At 41.1% G+C, this 18560-nt stretch overlaps 1 protein-coding gene across 1 annotated transcript; it reads left to right on the top strand.

Moving 5' to 3' along the window:
- Window positions 1-248: 248 nt before the first annotated feature.
- gtf3c4 (general transcription factor IIIC, polypeptide 4) lies at window positions 249-16333 on the top strand. Its single transcript, XM_074689728.1, has 5 exons — window positions 249-584; window positions 5357-7123; window positions 9308-9438; window positions 9883-9971; window positions 16105-16333. Exons 1-5 carry the CDS (start codon window positions 270-272, stop codon window positions 16167-16169), a joined length of 2367 nt encoding a protein of 788 aa, XP_074545829.1. The 5' UTR covers window positions 249-269; the 3' UTR covers window positions 16170-16333.
- Window positions 16334-18560: the final 2227 nt, after the last annotated feature.

The following is an 18560-nucleotide window of genomic DNA, read 5'->3' as shown; positions in this document are numbered from 1 at the left end:
GTGTGGGAAAAGTATCGTGGTAGTTTGATTTTGTGACGCCTTCACCATAGGACCGACACACTAGGTGCTTAATTTTCATTAAAAGAGTATAAAACTCTCACATGCTTACCTGAAACTCTCCAGAAAATGTGTGTGAAGCTGTAACCGACCGTAATGTGTTTGGGTTTTTAAATTCAGTGCCACACCGGAAGTCCCGCCCATTTAGTCCCGCTCAGAAGCGCTGGTTCGTCCCGCTCTGCGTACCTGCTACGTCACTTCCTCCAGAAAACATGGCGGCTGCCAGTCCGTCAGATTCAGCGATAACACTGCCGACGGATGTTGTGATCAAAACCGAGCCTGAAGCCGAGGATGACCTACTCATCACCCAGGATGAAGCACCGCTCAAGCGGGACCCTGTCATCCCGCTCTCGGCTCCGATCTGCGGGTTGCACCCTCTCACCTGGTCGCAGGACCACCGACTGGCCGTCTGCACCACCAGCTCCCTGGCTGTGATGGAGCTGGTGTGCGATGTTCACTGCAACAAACAGGACCTCATGCTGCACAGGACCTCGATCCCTGTACCGGCCGACGTGTACAAACTGCGGGTAAACAACACCAATCTTTAGCTGTTTGTAAACTGTCACACAAAAAACCAGAAGGTTAGCTCAGCTTGAAACTACATAAATTAGATACAGATACAATAGTCCCAACCACACTGAGCCTTAAAATAACATAAATTTGTCATATTAAGATGTTATTCAAATCCTTTCCAGTGACTTTTTCTCTTTACTTGGATCAAAACATCTAGGTAGACTATCACATGAGAGGCTTAACCTCCATCTAAATGTTTTATTTTCTCAGCTCCACCTGGAATCCTGAAAGGATGATGTAATTGGTGTAATATCATTATTTACTGAACAGACTGAGGTTTTGTTGGGGCTTAAACTGTCAATCTGACACCAAATCATAGCTAAAATTTAATTGCTGAAGCATATTAAAACAGGTGTGAGACAGAATCTATCAGTGAAGTATTTCTGGTGTTGTCTGAAGATGAAAGAAAACCTTTAATTTCCCCCCTAGACATGATTTAAGCCAAGAATCCTCTGCTTTGAATAATAATTTGTGGCTGACTGAAAGTTTCCATGAATTAATAAGTAAATAACACCTTTTAACTTTTTTCCTAATCGGTACATACAGATAACATTAATTGTAACGTACCCTATAACTTAAATATTTAAGTTATTTGCATCAAATGTTTTCACAGAAAATCAGCTGCCAACTGGTATCTGTCCCAGTGATTACAAAAAAGCTAAGGCAGGTGATTGAGTACACTTATAAGAATTTATTTATTTATTTATGGAGACTCATTTTGCATAACTTCTAAGACTGAAATTTTCTCTGCTAGCCCCACTTCACCTGTTTTAAATAAAACACAAAAATCTGCACTTTTAAAAGCAGTCTGCTATCCCTAGCTTTCCTGCTGGCTTTAATGCAACCTTATAAAGTTTCAGGTAAAGGTGCCAGTTTAGCACATCTGCACAAAGGCTACACTTCCTGTCATGCTGCTCCGAGGTTTAATATATTTTGTCCACTTCATCCCCCACTCTCTACGCCTCACGTTTCTTGTATTTCTTTCGTGGACCTAAAAATTAAAGATAGGACACATTCTTGTATTGTATTACAGCCTTATTCACAGATAAGTCAACTTCCTTTCAGCCCCAGATTTAAGTTTCCATTAAACTCTCTTGACATTAGCTTGAATCCTGCTTGAGTGAAGATCAGCAGCTTTTTCAGGAGTTAAACTTGTGAAAACGGGCTTTTACCATTTTTAACTCTGTGATTCTATGAGCAAAATGATCAGAGGTGTCAAGTAACAAAGTATTTTTAATTAATTTTGACTTACTTTAGAAAAATTTTTGGTGTCTCTCAAGCAAGAAGTCACATACACACCAAGCCAAAAAGCTGTTTTTAAAGCAGAAATTCATTTTTTTTACAGCCTGATTAAAAAAACGTCTCCCGTCTGAGTTGCTAATTTTACTATCCGCACACACTGTCCGCAGAATGAACTTTTTTTTTAAACTCTGCAGTTCAGAAGATATTAAGATCTAAAGCTCACCCAATTAGAGGCACAGCTCAGGTCACATGACCGACAAGCGCCCTGTAGCTGTACGCGAAGCCCTTGCCACTACCAATATGGCCGCAATCCCCGATGTACTTCATTTTCTGTTTCAGAAACAGACAGGCAACGTCGGGGAGACTACATCCAAGTTTTGTACTTTGTATGGCAGGGATGTCAAACTTGTGCCATGGAGCGCCAAGAGGCTGCATGTTTTCTTTCCAACCAAAAACTCCACCTGCTGATTTCACTGATAACCTCACCTTCAAGCAGAGAGCAGGGACTAATCAGTGAAACCAGTGAAGTTCTTGGTTGGAAAGAAAACCTGGAGCCTCTTGGCCCTCCATGGCACGAGTTTGACATCCCTGGTGTATGGTGTCTATACTCATCTTGAATAATTATTTTTTCGCTGACATTTTTCTCCTACTCCTTAAATTTTATGGCAAATATCTGTACTTTCTACCCTGCACATTTTTTAAAAAGCCGCGCTACTCCTGTTTCATTTCAGCATGTCATCGTTCAAAAAGACACACACCAAAATAAGTAAAAACCTCTCCTAAAATTGCTGAAATCACGTCATCCAGAAAGAATGAATTTGATTGTGGATGGATGAGATATATAAACTTAGAACCATTTTAATATCCTGTTGGCTTTTACGCAATTCATCGCACCTGACATGACACAGATCACTTCACACTTCAGCAACGACATAACAGACGTATGTAGCATAGTATGAAGCACAGCCTACGCTTTTGACTTTAATGGTATTTGCCCTCCTTTAACTTACTTTTATACCTTAAGTAGTTTTGAAACCAGAACTTTTAAACTTCTGCTTAAGAAAAAAAAGCTTGAGTTGAAACTTCAACTTCTACAAAAGTTTTTTGAAACCCTAGTATCTATACTTCTACTTGAGTAATGAGTGTGAATACTTTTGACACCTTTAGAGAGTAATGAACATTCAGATAATCATCCTTTTAAAGGCAGTAGCCGGCAGAGTTTTTTGTGATGAGCTCTGCAACCTATGTATCCTAATTTGAAATATGTCACCACTATCTCATAATTAGCAGGTAATGTCAAAGTGACATCTTGGGTCTGTTCGAGTTATAAGCTACTGTGATTTATCTATCTGCACAAGAAAACAAGCTACACACAGCTAGGACAATTTTCATTAATATGCCGTTAGTTTGGCATTTGTGGATTGTAAAGAGAACAACAGTTGATTAAAAAAAAAAGAAACTGAAAAAACAATTTGGCTGTGGTAACTGTGTCTCTGAGCAGCTGCTCTGACGTGTAAACAGGATTGTTTAAAGGTTCGTCTGTACTCCAAAAATCCACTTGGCAGATAAAATACTGGCTGGAGCTGAATTTTATAATCCACTAAGCACAGTGGCAGACAGGCAAAGACTGTTTCCTGCTGTCATTTGTAGATATGATTAAGTGCTTGAAGAAAAGGAGCGATACAGACAGTGGGGTCAAGCAGGACTTGATTTCTTAAGGTCATGAAACCACTGCGTCAAAATTCCAGTGTATTTATTTTCTTTCTAGCATTAAAATCACAATATCAGGTCTGCTGAGGGGACATCTGAATAATTTGGCTCATGTGAATACCAAGGATCTAGTTTGACTCTGTTTTATTGAAGCGTCAGTTATGAGATTATTCTTCAAATTGTCCACAAATCACTTCAAATGCAAAATCTTGAGGGTGAGCATGTGTGATAAAAATGTTAAGCAAAGATTCAGAAAGTTTTAAGTTGAAAAATTTATTCATCGGTAGTAATGGAGCGGTTCATGAAAAAAACTTCACTCAGTTCACGGCACTTCTGCTGGTCACTAGTCCAGATAAAGGAGGAGGGTTGTTATTTAGACATAAAAAAAGAATGGACAGAAGAAAGTTAATTCGTAGTTGTAAACATATTTATAATGTTGTGTTTTACCTGCTTTCTGTCTCTTACACGTTATTTCCCTCTGTTACAGAGTCCATGACAACTACATGCATATTGATTGTTATGTGAATTTAACAGCAGCATCATTTAGTGGCTTTTAGTGGCTTCTGGGACAGCCAATAGTGACTTTCCTTACTGAGGAGTTGGCATGTTGAAACTAGCAATGCTTTACTCAGCTTTAATGGTGTTTGAAATGGAAAACAGCCTCATTCTTTCAGCCGTCCCAACTGTCAGCTTTGCAAACAGAGTAATGCCAAATTTCGCTCCGTGCACCGGCTTTTTCGACAAGCTGCAGCCAGTTCACAGGAGCGCTGGAACTTCAAGCCATGTCTGTAACTCCTTCTGTACGTTTGCATGCAGCTTGAGAAATCAAACTGTGAGGTAGTCAGCACAAGATCAAACAATTAAGTTGCATGTTAACAACTTTGTTGGACTGAAAACGGACAAGCGTTGACACGTGAAGCTAAAACAGGCTCACTGTCTAACTTAACACATGCACTTAGGACGCGGTCACACTGGCTAATCGTGCCGTGCCTAAGCACGCTTCAGTCGTAAAGCACGTTTGGAAAGGCCAGTGTGACCGCAACTGTACCGTGCTCAAGTACGATTCCCTGCCGTGCTTTGGCACGCTTAGAAGAGGTGGGCTTTGGCACGGTATACTTCATGCACGGGCACAAGCACGCGGACAGCACGTGCGATCCATTACGTATAATCACCAGACTTACGTAAAGTCTGGTTCATATAGGGGTAGTGTGACCGCCGGCTGTACTCTCCAGCTGGGGATCGGCGCTGCAGGGGGTCAATCGTGCTTAAGCACGGCACGTTTCGGATGGCCAGTGTGACCGCGTCCTAAAAGACGTGGTATTGTTGATTTTTTGAAAACAGGGAGTATCTGTACTTTCTTAGTATCGGTATATTGTGAAACCCTAGCTTTGAGTTTTGGCCACTGGTATGGGCAGCCTTTACGAGTGCCGATACCTTGCGAAAAGGCTTGTATCGGCCTGATACTAATTGGTACTTGCCCATCGGTAATTTCAAATCAAGTAGCCAAGAGCACCGGTAAAAAATTAAGGGGAGAAAACTGGTAGCCTAGATCCATGGATCGGCCCCTTCCCACTGTTCCAGTTCGAAGGGAACCAATACCCGATACTATGATCGGTGTATCGGTGCATCCCTAGTATGTGGTAATCTGGGGTGTTAAAAACAACAACAATGTAACTGTAAAGTGAACTTTCAGTGTTTTCTGAATTGATCTGAAATAATTTTCGTCACCCTTTCATATAATTTTTGATATTTTTTGTGTGTTTTTGGTCATAAGGTTGGACCAGCACCAGAGCTAGAAAAAGCCTTTGAAAAATTCTCCTCACACCCAGACCCAACGATACGTCAGGACTTTCTGGCTGACAGAGTGATGAACCCATCAATAGGAGTGCACAAAGGAATAAAATACGCCAGCTGGTCCCCGATGGGATGTGACTCTAGCGGGCGTTGCCTGCTCGCTTGCTTAAGTCTGGAACAAAGACTCACAGTTCTTCACAGCCACAAACGCCTCGAATGGAAAATGCTCGTGGATCTCTCCAAAAAGTACGGTGACAGGTTAAAGGAGCGCGGCTATGCCAAAAAAGACAATAAGCCTCCAGAGGCAAACCTGCTGGACTACGATGAGCTACGGAGGCGTTTCCGTATGCAGACTCCTCTGAGGATGGAGTGGTCGAGTATTTACACCACAAAACAGGTTCAGCCTGACAACACATGCCTCGACGTGGAAATGGTTCTCCTCGCCGTCTTGATGGAAAACGGGGACATTGTTTTGTGGAAATTTGTGTTGCCCTTTACAGAAGAAAGTGAAGTCGTGTTTTATGATGTTATCGAATCAGGCGTGGAAAGACCGAGTGACTTGGCGTGGTGGGAGTATGAGAGTGGAGACCGCAGGATGAGTGGACTGATTATTGGTAGCGAGGTGGGACCTGTGAAGATCATGCCAGTCAGCTTGTCGGGCGTGAAAGGCTACTTCACGCTACGCCACCCTGTCATCCTGTGGAAGGAGTGCGATGAGATCGCCGTAGAAAACATCAAATGCGTCCCGATGATTCACCCGATCCAGAAATCGAGCTGCAGTCTCATCGTGGCCTCGCGCGGCTGCTACGTCTTCTGGTGTTTGCTCATGATTTCCCCGGCAGGTCTCAACGTCCACAACTCTCATGTGGCGGGGCTGCATTCACTCCCCGTGGTCTCGCTAGCTATCAGTCAGCACGGCGTTGCTGTGTACACCTGTTCCCTGGACGGGTGGATTAAAAAACTGACGCCAACGTTTACAGAGAGCACGGTGATTTTTAAACAAGAGGACATGTTGAAACCTGAGAGTCTCACCGGGCGGAGGGTGAATGGGATTGCAGTGAGCCATAACGGAGCGTATATTGCGCTCTGCAGCACGAACGGTATGGTCGATGGTTTTCATCCAGTGAACAATATCTCCCTCATCAACTTTGTTACCCTGAAAACGCCAGAAAAGGCGGCAGCACTTCTGCTCAAATCTCCTTCGCAGAGCTTGTACAAAATGGCTGATTTGCTCGATCTTGTCCGGTGGCAAATTCTGAAAAACAAATGCATCCCTGCGTCGCTTCAGGAGGAAATCGACCAGAAGATCCAGGAAGTAGACTCTCTTTACTTTTGGCGGTTGAAGCTCTTCTTGGTGCGGATTCTGTACCAGTCCCTACAGAAACCTCAGACAGACAACCTCTGGAAACCTTTGCCTCACCAGAGCAAGGTGTTTGTACAGGATGACACAGAGGAGGAGCAGGAGGACGAGGAGGAGGATGAGGAGGGAGGAAAGGGTGATCAAGATGCCGCACATGGAGAGGGAGAGCCTGCTGAAGTGAAGCAGGAGAAGGTGGTTGGTCTAGAGGAGCAGTTGGAGGAGGTGCAGGCGTGGATCAAGTCCGTGGAAACGCACCTGATGAGAGAAAACATAAAGAAAGTTCTGGGGGTGGTGTACCTCAACACCTGGATCACTGAGAACACCAGCATCCCCACCTGTGGCCTGATGGAGTATCTCTCCAGAGACACCAACGACAGAGCTTCAGAGGTGAGTCTCATGAATATTCTGGAAGTTTCTGATGTTTCTAACGTGGCTGTGTTCATGTGACCCAGCTCACAATCACTCTGTAGATTTAACATTATTGTAACTTGTTTACATTTATATTTGATTGAAGTGTTTTTGGAAAATGATTCCCCCAAATGGCAAAATAAAGTTAATGTAAAAAAATTAGTGCTGTGCGGGGATTAGAAAAATAATTCTAATTAATCACAGAATTTGTAATTAATTAATCGAATTAATCGCATCATAATCTCATATCTGCTTGAGGTCCCCAAATAAAGAATTTAAATTCTAGGACATTACAAAATTGTAGTGCATGACTAATCAATGAATACAGGAAGAAGAGAAGATTTGTATATCCACATTTCTTTTTCCAACTGGCCAATAATAAAATGTTGCTGCCACTAACGTTGTGCAGCCATTTACTGTGTCAGTAGAAGTAAATAAAGTTTTTCAGCAGGGGAAGGCGGGGTCTGGTGGAGCTCGTCAATCAAAATCATGTCATCGCGTGCAGCGTGATTTAACAGTTCACTAACGAAACAACAGAAACTAGAATGTCATAAAAATGTTCCTGTGCGTCTTAGGTCCGTATCAAGAGCCCAAAGAGTTGAATATAAACTAGACCGCCTAGCAGTACACGTTTAAACCCCTTTCCTTAAATACTCTGTTTTCTATCTGTCACTTTTCAGGAGTTTGATTAAGATCTTTGACTGAAACATTTACAAAACCAGGACCCTTTTAGGTTCACCTGTAGATTATTGATGATATAAATGACACGCATAGAATATAATACTCTCATCATTGTTAGACTTGGATAGTGAATAAATATACAGACGACGATAAGCGATCGACAAGAGCCGGGCACTGCTCGGACAGACATGACTGAGAGGTTGTTTGACTTTAACCTGAAGGAAAGCTGAGTCCCGTCTTTCTCTGTCACCTCCCTTCTCCACAAACTGAACCCTCCGTTAGCATAAATCCATAAATCCATCCGCTGACGAGCAGAGCAACAAAACAGCAATGAGCTACGCTCTGACAAGCAGGGGCGGACCAGACTTTTTAGACTGGGGTGCCCCAACCAGCGCACTGACTTGAGCTGGGAGTCTATAGCCGCGTTTCCACCAAGTAGTCCGGTTCGGCTCAGTACAGTTTGGCATGGTTTGGTACAGTTAAGCCTGATCCTGTTTGTGTTCCCACAGCAAACTGTGCCCTCTTGTGGTAAGTGGCGTGTAAGCTGGATGCCTAAAGCTGCAGCTGTAGCGTAATGCCTGTCCCGCAATAAGTCAGTGGAAACATCACAAAATGCGCACCGTACCGAGACAAACCGGTCTGCTTGGTGGAAACGCGGCTAATATGACTGCAAAAAAGTCTGCCTCCTTTAAACTTTTAAGTGAAGTTGTTGAAACAGAAGAGCAGCTGAAACTTTGATTCCAGGACTTAATTAGACTTTACTTTTGTAACTTTTTGATAAAATTAAAATGGCATTGGTTTTGAGTTCCCTCTGACATTGATAAGTACCGTTTTCTTTAAAGGGTTGGAAAAAAAATCCTCAAAAAATCGTAAATCGAATTTTTTTGTGGAATAGCCGGGGACTTTATTTTGATGCCATATCGCCCAGCCCTGGGTGAGAGCGTTGCACTCTTTGGATGAGAGCTCAGCATGGATATGAGGAGAAGATGTGAGATGACAGAGACATAGCGAGACGCTGCAAGTCAGAAAAGTTCAGGCAACTCACGCTCCGACTGAGGATGTGTCGCGGTAGTTCAGAGAGAAAGAACAGTGCCATCGTGAGAAAAAAGGACAGAAATCCTGACGAGGTTTAAAGGATGGAGCGCCTGAGATAAACGCAATCAAAAAAAAAGTACATTTTGTCCGTTTTTTGGATCAAAAACAGGAAGAGAGACATGAAAATAAAAATGAACAAGTAAAACTACATTGAAATGTTAGGTGTAGTTATTTTACAGGGCGTTGATTTTCCTCGTCTCTTCTTCTCTCTGGGTGTGAGGTGGAGAATGCAGATGCTGATGCAGTGAAGTAAAATTAGATCAGCTCTACATATTCATGTTTTTTTTCTCTGTTAATGTCATACAAGTCAGACTAACATGACGTGTTACAGCAACTTAAACTGATCTTTTTGTGTGTGTGTTTCTACGTGTGTGTCTCTGCGCTCAGGTCCTGGTCGGACTCATCAAGAAGAAAATGTACAAGCAGTCTTTCTTGGAGCGCTGCAGTCTGTGTCAGGCCGTGTTGCCCTTCTCAGACCACAAACAAGCGATCTGTCAAAACGGTCACATGTGGCTCAGGTACTCCTCTCCCATAAGTTCACATCTGATCCGCTAAAGGTGTTTTTTATTGGGTTTAGCCTCAGCATGCTCTGCGGGTTCAGGAGGCAAAGTTGAGCCTGACAGGACATGAATTGAATTTTAATGCCAAATGCTTTCTTTGACGGTTTATTTATCCTCACAGAGCAGTAATCAAGCCTCCCACCTTTTGATATTTACACATGCAGCAGTCTCATCATCTCATAAATATCCTCTGTCAAACATCTCAGCTGCTGCTCCATATCTGGAGCACAGTGCCTCTTGTGGGCATTGAGAGGGAAATTTGTGCCCGTCAGTCGCACCCCGTTGCTGTTTCTGCTCGACTTTTCTGTCTGTCGGTCTGTGTGTGGTTATATATGTGTGGATGTGCATATCTCTGTCCCTGCCAGCAACCCCTCTAATGCCTTCCCCCTCGGCCTCCTCCAGGTGTGTGTTGTCATACCGAGCCTGCCAGACGCTGACGTTCAGACGTTGCCTCCTGCTGGATACCATCGCCAGACTGCCAGAGCCTGAGGGTAAGCGCCACTTTCCATCTTTCTCCACCTCCGTTTCACAGCCTCACTCTCCGTCAGCCATCCCCTCCTGTCACCTTCAACGTCGGCCTTCATCCCCCTCTGTCGCTCAGATCTGCGCTCGGCATTTTGGGTCAGGAATCTGTCAGAAACTTCACATTTGAAAACATCAATGATCACTGATTTTTTTGTTTAAGAAGTTTTAAATAGTTGCATTAACTATTAAAAGCCTTTTTCCCCTAAGTTTTTTACCCCAGAGTTACTATAATTAGTAGTTTTTTTGCATAACCCCTCTGACTTGGGTTAATCCCAACTTAGTGTGCTCTTTGCACCCATCTGTGTAGCTTTAGTTGACTTCCTGTACCATCCTTTTTTTAAAACATCACACAAACGAGATATCTAGCCCCTCCCGTCATAAACAAAGATTGTATAAACTTACCAGAAAGTTAACTAAAGAGAAGTTTAAGTCATTAAATTACCCACAAATCAATCCAGAGAAGCTAACAAATCAAAAATCACTGATACACCAACAAAAACAAGTTTGCTAAAGTGTAGACTGATCCCTCGGCTTAAAAGCTCTTCTTGTTTATAACTTTATAAACTCAGAAAGTCACTTCGACTAGTTTGCTAAACCCTCTTTTTTCAACTTAAATGGTTCAAGCCTTGCAGAGAGTTGTATTTGGTAGTATTTCAATATGAACTTAACGTACTAATATTTATCTATCTGTATTTATTTTCTGCTTGTTTATTTTTAGTGGTGCAGGATATTTAAAAATTAAATATCAGATATCAGCCAACACGCCAAATTTTGCTGGTATAATAAACCAATAATTTAACGGGCTGAAGCTGCAAAACTTTTTGTACTTTTTGTGATTTTGTTTGCACAGTTCAGATTGAGTAGTCCTATATTTGGCTTCTGTTTTAAGTTAAACTTGAATTTAAACAGTAGTCTGTAAGCTGACTCATTTACCAAAGTAAACCATTTTATTCAATTTGGGTTTAATTGATGTACAGTTCCACTTCTAACATGTTCCCTGTGAACAAAGGTTATGTTACTGACTGTTAATTATTTAATTGGCCAAATTTTCCCTGGTTGTGGGTAATGTTATGATTTTCTCAGGAAGAGCAACATCAAGTTTTCAAGAAGGATTTATCTTATGGTATTTTGTTTGAAAGCAATCATCATAAATAAATATACAGTTTCAAGTAGGGATGCACGATATTGGATTTTTGCCAATATCCGATATATCAAAACCCCTTTTGGCCAATACCGATACCGATACCAATACCAATAATCACAAGTTTGTTTGTTTTTTTCACTGTAAAGAAAGCTAAGTCTATCCTGTACTGGAATTTATATGTTACTCTTATTGTGACGGTCTTATTTGTTTGAGAAACACACATAAAACAAGACAAAAAACATTTGACTTTACCATAAATAAGAAATGTATTGTTTTTTCAAACTCAAGACATTCACTATTGAAATACAAAACAACAATTTCCTTAGATCACATGAACTTTGAATGTACAATGCATTTTTAAACATGACCAAGTTGCATTTGATTATTTTAGAGCTACTGTAACAACCTGGTGACAGACACAGAGCTTTGCAGTGCAAATAAATGAAGTGCTACATTTTATTTAAGGAGCTTATTTATCAGATGGAAAATAATAACAATCCTAACTGAAAAGCACCTTATCGGCTGTGCATATCGGCAGAAATTTTCATATCTGCCGATACCGATAAACATGTTTTTAAGCTTTTATCAGCCGATACCGATATTGTGCCGATAATATCGTGCATCCCTAGTTTCAAGTATTTATTTAGAGTCGAGTATGCACCTCAAAACAGTATGCTACTTTCAATACAGAGGAGAGTTGATAATCTCTGCAGAAAAATTATCGGTATTGGTATCGGCTTGGGATGCACCAACCCGCTCTTGGTATTGGGTATTGGTGCAGATCCAGCCCCTCAAAGCTTGATCGGGTATCGGTGGTAAAGGATTGGTCCAAACTTGACACTAAAGCTAAACCAAATTTAGTTTAGAAGGTATAAAATTTCACAATCAAACAGTCATTTTTGTAAATGCGGAGGCAGTTTTTTAACCAAACAGCTGTTAAACACTTAAAAACTTATATTTTAAATAAATATAAATTTCAGTCATTCCATACTCAAAACATTACCAGACTTATCCCACAGTGGAGCATGCAGCTTATTATTTAACACTGGTATCGGATCAGGATTGGTATTGGTTGATACCCAAAGCCCAGGTATCCAGACCAGAAAAGCTGGATTTCTGCATCCCTAGTATCTGCTAAAATTAGTTATTTAATATCGCCATATTGGACATTGGCAAAATATACAATACTTATTTTATTTTATAAGACTTTAATATTCCTTTACTATTAGCATATGCAATCAGTTATTTGCACTTTTTTAACTAATCATATAATATAAAGATTAATTGTATCATATCAGTAATGAATGTACATAAGGATAATTTCATTCATCAGAGCTGTGTACACAAATATCTTTGACCATTTGACTCTGAGGTCCGATTAAAAATCCCTTTTCTTAAATAACAGCAGGTTTGATGATCCCCTCATCAGGATGGTCTGTATGTCTCTGTCAGACCAAAGATTGTGTAATAAGTGAACACGGTCTCCCTGACGTCACCCGTCTGTTTCAGATTCACACTAACAGCTATAGGGCGCCTGTCGGTCACATGAGCTGAGTTGGGCCTCTGATAGGGCAAAGTCAAGATCTGAAAACCCTCTAAACTGCCGAGTTAAAAAAATTCACCCCCCTAAAGTGTGTGCTAATGATGAAATTAGCAAGAAACACTCATGAAACAGCAGATTTTAGCTGGTGATTGTAGCAACAAGCTCGCTTTAAATCCTAACCTCAACAAACTCTTCAGAGCACATAGGCAGCTCAGCCCGACTTGTCTTTACTTGTATCGCACCTTTCAGACAACCAGGAAGTCTAAAGTACTGTGCAGAAAAACAAAAGTCTAGACAAAACAAAAACAAAGAGGACAAGAGTAGATAAAATATGAAATACTGAATAAAAATTTTAGCAGTGAAAGGAGCCGTTTGGTAGACGGACTGAAGCAATGTGCAGCAGCATGTATCTGTTTCTTGCCACACCTGCTAATTAGCTTACCAAAGCTAACGATAGATAACCAGATACTGAAAGCAGAATTCACCAGCTCTTGTTCAGAGCTGTAGAAGCTTAACAGGTTTATTTTGAGTGTTTCTAAGTTGGAAGAAGAAGAAAAAGCAGAACTCCTCTCAGTGTTTGAGCATCAGCTTTATCAAGCCGCTACATGCATCCCAGGTCTTTACCAGTCTGCCTGAGCGCCTGGGGCACGGCTCTCCTCGTCATTCCAGCCTATCTGAGCTGAAGACTGACAGCTCTGTGCACTTTGGCATCTGTCAAAATCAACATCATCCCAGCACCTGTCTCAAAACATCTTACAGATCTCTGCCACCTTCTATATTTGGCTTTTAAAGCTGGCTTGGCCAATTATTATTTTTTACTGTAAACCCCATTTTTTCAGATGAAGAACACGGCATTGCTGTCGTTATCCATCATGTTGCATAAATGCCTCCTTGATGATTTATTTAGACATGGGAGAGTCAGATTGATATATGATGCAGAATAACAGCTCAAATTTAAAAAAAAATAAGATTGAACAGATGAGATATTTTGAGATTGATGTGGTCTTATTGCACAGAATATGACTTAAAGCCTCGAGGGACTTTTGTGATATCCTTAAGTTTTGGGATTTCAGGTTTTTTTGAAAGCATTTATAAGTCTGAGAAGGATCAAACCAGCTACTTGTCAATATAAGTTTCAGGATCTTTCATAATAATTTCTAATTTCAGAACAGCCTCATCCCACAATCTTAAAACACCAGCTAATGCTACATTATTTGGCAACATATTTTTAGCGTTTTTGAACTAAAAAAAGTTTCTCAGTGTTAACTCTTGTCCATCATTGGCAAAAAACTCACTAACAGTCATTTTTATTCACAACTACAAATGAACTTATTTAAAGTAACTGAGTGAACAAAGGCCAACAATACAAACAGCACTAGCTTGGGGGTAAAGTAACAAAACTGTGAAACCAAAATACTTTTACTGACCTACCAGTCCAAGAAATTTAGATTCAAAGCAATCGACTTTTAACCCGAAAGAAAAGTTGATAAACACGTTGTTAGAACATAGAACCATCATGACCAAATAGGTGAGAAGGAGGAGGAGGACAGGGCAGTTGCTTTGACATCATCTCCTTCCTGATAGAGGGGAGAAACTGCTAAGTGTACCGTGCTTAAGCTCCCGAGAGCACGGTTCACTTCATGCGCGACCACAAGCACTCTTATTATCTATGACGTATGATTGCTGCTAGCGCCTCTCTCAACAATCGTTTTAAAAAAATAACAGGGTGTTAGAGTTCTGTGTCTGGCCAAGACGACTTAACATAGACCAAAAAGTTTCCAAAGATGTAGCAGCCTTCTCTGTGTCTTATTGTGCTGAGTGATGAGTCGTGCTTCATGTAAACAGATGCTACATGATGACGTAGGCGGGTCATGCGTGTGTGTGATACCAGCTAAAGTCTGGTTCATATCACAGAGAAGTCAAACTGCAGGATGTTTTCCATTGTTGCAGTTTGTTTAAGCGTTTTTCTTTGTTTGATTTATTAGCAGGGTAAACTGTGTCACACTGCTATTATTTAACTGATGCAGTTATCAGCATCAAGCATACATGCCACCTACAACAAAGGGGCATGGTTGGCTGTGGAAACGTAAACAGGACCAGGCTTAACCAAGCCAACCTGTACCAAACCGAACTGATTAAACCGGACTGCTTGGTGCAAAAGGGGCTTTATTATCTTCTAAAAAGCCAAGATATAAATAATTCTCACCTGTAGAGGGTATACTGATAGAGGAATTAAGTGCCTGGACCCCAAATGTTTTTTTTAACCTTGGGTCTAACTTTTTTTTATTAATGCTGTAAAAATCATCGTCTTCTGTGTGTATGTGGTGTGCGGCTTTCCCGCAGTCTCAGGCAGGGGCTCCACGAACTGCAGGTCTTCTTCATTTTCTCATGCCTACTGCAAATAATTTGGCCCTTTTCAAGATTTAAATTCTTGTTTCAATCAGGCTTTAAAGCTCAGTTAAGAAAACCCTAAAGTTTCTTGGAAAAAGTAATACTTTCAAAATGGCTCGATTCATAACTAACACATAGTTACATCAGTGCGTTTGTCAACTCACACCGGCTGCGTGTTCAGTCCCACAAGCAGCGTGACTGACAGACAACTGGAGTCACAAACTGAGGAGTTGCTGCGCTTCCCACTCCAGTAATGAGCCTCTCTTCATTCATGTTGGACTGTAAAACTTTAAACCTGTTGACTCCCAGTCTGGCTCCGCCCATTATGTCAGTTTATTGTCGTAATCGAGCTAAACACAAACTGATTTTGACACAGTTAGTTTTATTTTGAAAGTCACTGGATGTTTTTAGGTAGTCTTCTGTCACGACTTCCCGTCCTGCTTCATCTTCTCTATGCTGAATTTGTGCGACACGGCTCCACATCTGGCAAAAATAGGATGGCTGCGTATTAACGTATTACCAGGCAAATGCCCAGTCTTCACAGTCTTGAAATAAAGAGACTCTGGACTTCATTAAATCTGCATTTAAACCTTTTCTATAAAAATCTCCAAAGGCTGAGGGCCTTGTTGGGTTTGGGGGTTGAAGTAGGCGCCCCATGTACAGAAGCTATTTGAGCCTCTGGCTTTTAAAAGTGACTTCCTTCAACGTCTTGAAGGAAAAGCTTTCAGAGGATGACGTCATTACTTATCACAGTCGTCTCAAGTAGGCACCCCAGTTATTGTCTAATCTGTTTATTTGAGTTTATATTACTCATCCCTGCATGTGTGGCAGCGTTTAATCTGGACTTGTGTACTCAGTTGATAGTGTGTGGAAAATGCTTGTAAGTCCAGTAAAACTGCTTTCAACTTTAAAAGACTTTGATTTTTCCTCAAAAATACCACTAATCAGTAACATCACCATCACTTTCCATTAACAAAATGAAAGGAGCCTCTGAACAAACACTTGTCTCTTCTCTCCACAGATCCAGAGTGGATCAAGAAGATCCTGCAGGCGCCCTGCACGCTCTGCGACTCCCCGATGATCTAGCTTTCACTGAACCGAGAAACCTCAGGGCACCCCTGCAATCACGACCTGGCGTAGGGTCCAATTTTGTCAGAAATCACTGCAAAAATCTTTTTATGTTATGTTTGTTGTTCCTGTTTTTTATCACTTTATTTTGGTATCTTTAGAGTGCGAATAAAAAGCTTTGATTACACGCTCTAAGTCTCATTTCCTCCAAGTTAAGCCCACAAAGTGTGCTCAGAGACTCTTTCCCTCAGCTGCAGTTTTTAAATTAATATTTCACTGAGGTAAAACATTTTGGACTCAAACTTCACAGTTTTCTTTATTTTCTGGTGTCTAAAATTAATTCCCAGTCAGGCACAGTGTTTGCATACGGGCGCGCAGAAACAAAGTTTCCAGCGTGGAGGTTTCTATTATTCAGTGGGACTTCAGGGCACCATAAATAAGCTCCCTCATTTTCCTTATGTTGACTATATTTCCAAACCTTTGGTGTAGTTTTTATAGCAAGTAAGTGGAACTTACTCTGCTAGTCCTATTTTAGTGAAGCTCTTTCTTTTTCTTCCTTTTTGAGTGCAACAAATAATACACTCTGAATAATACATACTCTGGGAAAAACTCAACATACCTACTTTAATTGGCACTGTAAAACAATTTCCAAGCTGTGGAAAGAGGAGGAGGAGGAGGAGGTGGTGGTGCTCAGTCATTCTCTCAGATGAGGACTTCCGCTAATGTAAACGCAGAAGACAAGGAGCGGCGAGGCCGATGAGATGAGGAAGAGGCAGGAAGAAAGCAAAAAGTGTGCTTAAAACCCCGGCGCTGCCTCCCACGGGAGCGGCGTGTAATGAGATTCAGCAGTAATGAGGGACAGAACATGGCGCCAGATGTGATTCTAATTCTAATCAAGGAGGGGAGGGCGGCGGCGATGGGGGGGTTAGAGAGCATATTGTTAAATACAATTAACCCTTTTTTCCTATTTGGAAGGAACAAGGGCTGATGGGAGGGGATACAGGCTCAGCGGCGTGTTCTCTGTCGCGCCTCCTTGTTCTGGAGACATGGAGGTTGGCGGCCGGTGATCAAAGAGGAGATCTGGACCTGAGAGACCAGGCCAGCAGCAGAGGCTCCTCCATTCACAACCACCTCCGCCTCTCATCCCTCACATCCCCTGGCCCGGTGGAGGTGGGGTGGGGCCTGCCCTCCTTCTGGTGTCACTGGAGATGATAGCCTGCCCCGGGGCGAGGAGAAGGGAGGCAGCTCTGCTCCAAACACTCAGGACCGCATGAAAGAGCAAACTTTCTTTAACATCCAGCATTTCTTCACCCAGTGTCGGCATTTATTCACCGGCCAGAGACTGAGTGAAGTTTTCAGTCTGTCTGGAGTCATCTCCTGATTTGTTAAAGAAAGTGAATCGATCATCATAATCATGGTTTTAATAATGATGATTTCCAGTTTGCCTTTATTTCAGACACATAATTCTATATTAGCATGAAAAAACTCAGGGATGAAATAATTACGACTTACAGGTTACAGGATGATTAAATAGGGAAGAGACGATATTCTCTGTTTACAGAGTGAAACATAACGATGGCTCCATCATGATAACATTTATAGAATCTAATAAACCACTCAGAAGTTTAAACATTATGAGTGAAGTATTTTTCACATATGAAGACCCACAAAGCTGAAACATCATGCTGTGAAAGTTTTTCCTTCTTATAAAAAGTTATCTAATCTTGTTATAATGAGAAACTTTTCACAACACAACAGAATGATTATATATTGTATCATGTAAGAAGCCTTATTCTGGCACTGAGCTGTCTGTTCTCCCTATGTAAATAAGAAGTCAAGGTAACATGTAAAACTTATTACATTTTAACAAACGTTATACTCACATAAATGGTATTCTGTATCAATACCATACATTGCATCGTTTTTTACTCACTACAAGCAGTCCAGACGTTTTTTTAGTGCAGCACTTGTATTGTTGTTAGGTGGCTATTAATAAGTCAAATATATTTTTTTTGTTGATGTTTGTTTTTAGAAACGGGGCAAACACACTTTCTTTGTAAACCACTTCTAAATAGCACGGCTATCGGCTTTAAAAATCTGATTCTGTAAACATCTGGTCATAAACACACTTGTAATATTTCAATAGTTTATTTCTTAATAATCCAACCTGCTACAATAAGTGCTACACTTCTCTCCTTGCACCTCTAAAAAGTGATGGTTTGACTTTGGGTAGCTAATTTAAGTTTTGAAATTATATAAAAGAAAACAAGTAAAGTCACTGAAATTCTGAATAATAATATTAATAATAATAATAATAATGTTTATTTATATAGCACCTTTCACAGAGAAAACTCACAAAGTGCTTCACAGAATTCAAACATCAGTCATTTCCACAAACAACAAATAGAA

Source organism: Halichoeres trimaculatus, unplaced genomic scaffold, assembly GCF_033239565.1.
Source record: "Halichoeres trimaculatus isolate MK-OKI-2021-1 unplaced genomic scaffold, fHalTri1.1 fHalTri1_scaffold_16, whole genome shotgun sequence".
In the NCBI taxonomy this organism is placed as follows: Eukaryota; Metazoa; Chordata; class Actinopteri; order Labriformes; family Labridae; genus Halichoeres; species Halichoeres trimaculatus.
Note: the sequence above shows the minus strand (reverse complement) of the source record. Positions and strands in the feature narration are given on the sequence as shown.

Bases quoted from the DNA above. Each gene is read 5' to 3' on its own strand.
- gtf3c4 (XM_074689728.1), top strand. From the start codon at position 270: ATGGCGGCTGCCAGTCCGTCAGATTCAGCGATAACACTGCCGACGGAT. The intron at 7,124-9,307 runs GTGAGTCTCATG...CTCTGCGCTCAG, and splicing joins CCAACGACAGAGCTTCAGAG to GTCCTGGTCGGACTCATCAA. The intron at 9,439-9,882 runs GTACTCCTCTCC...GGCCTCCTCCAG, and splicing joins AACGGTCACATGTGGCTCAG to GTGTGTGTTGTCATACCGAG.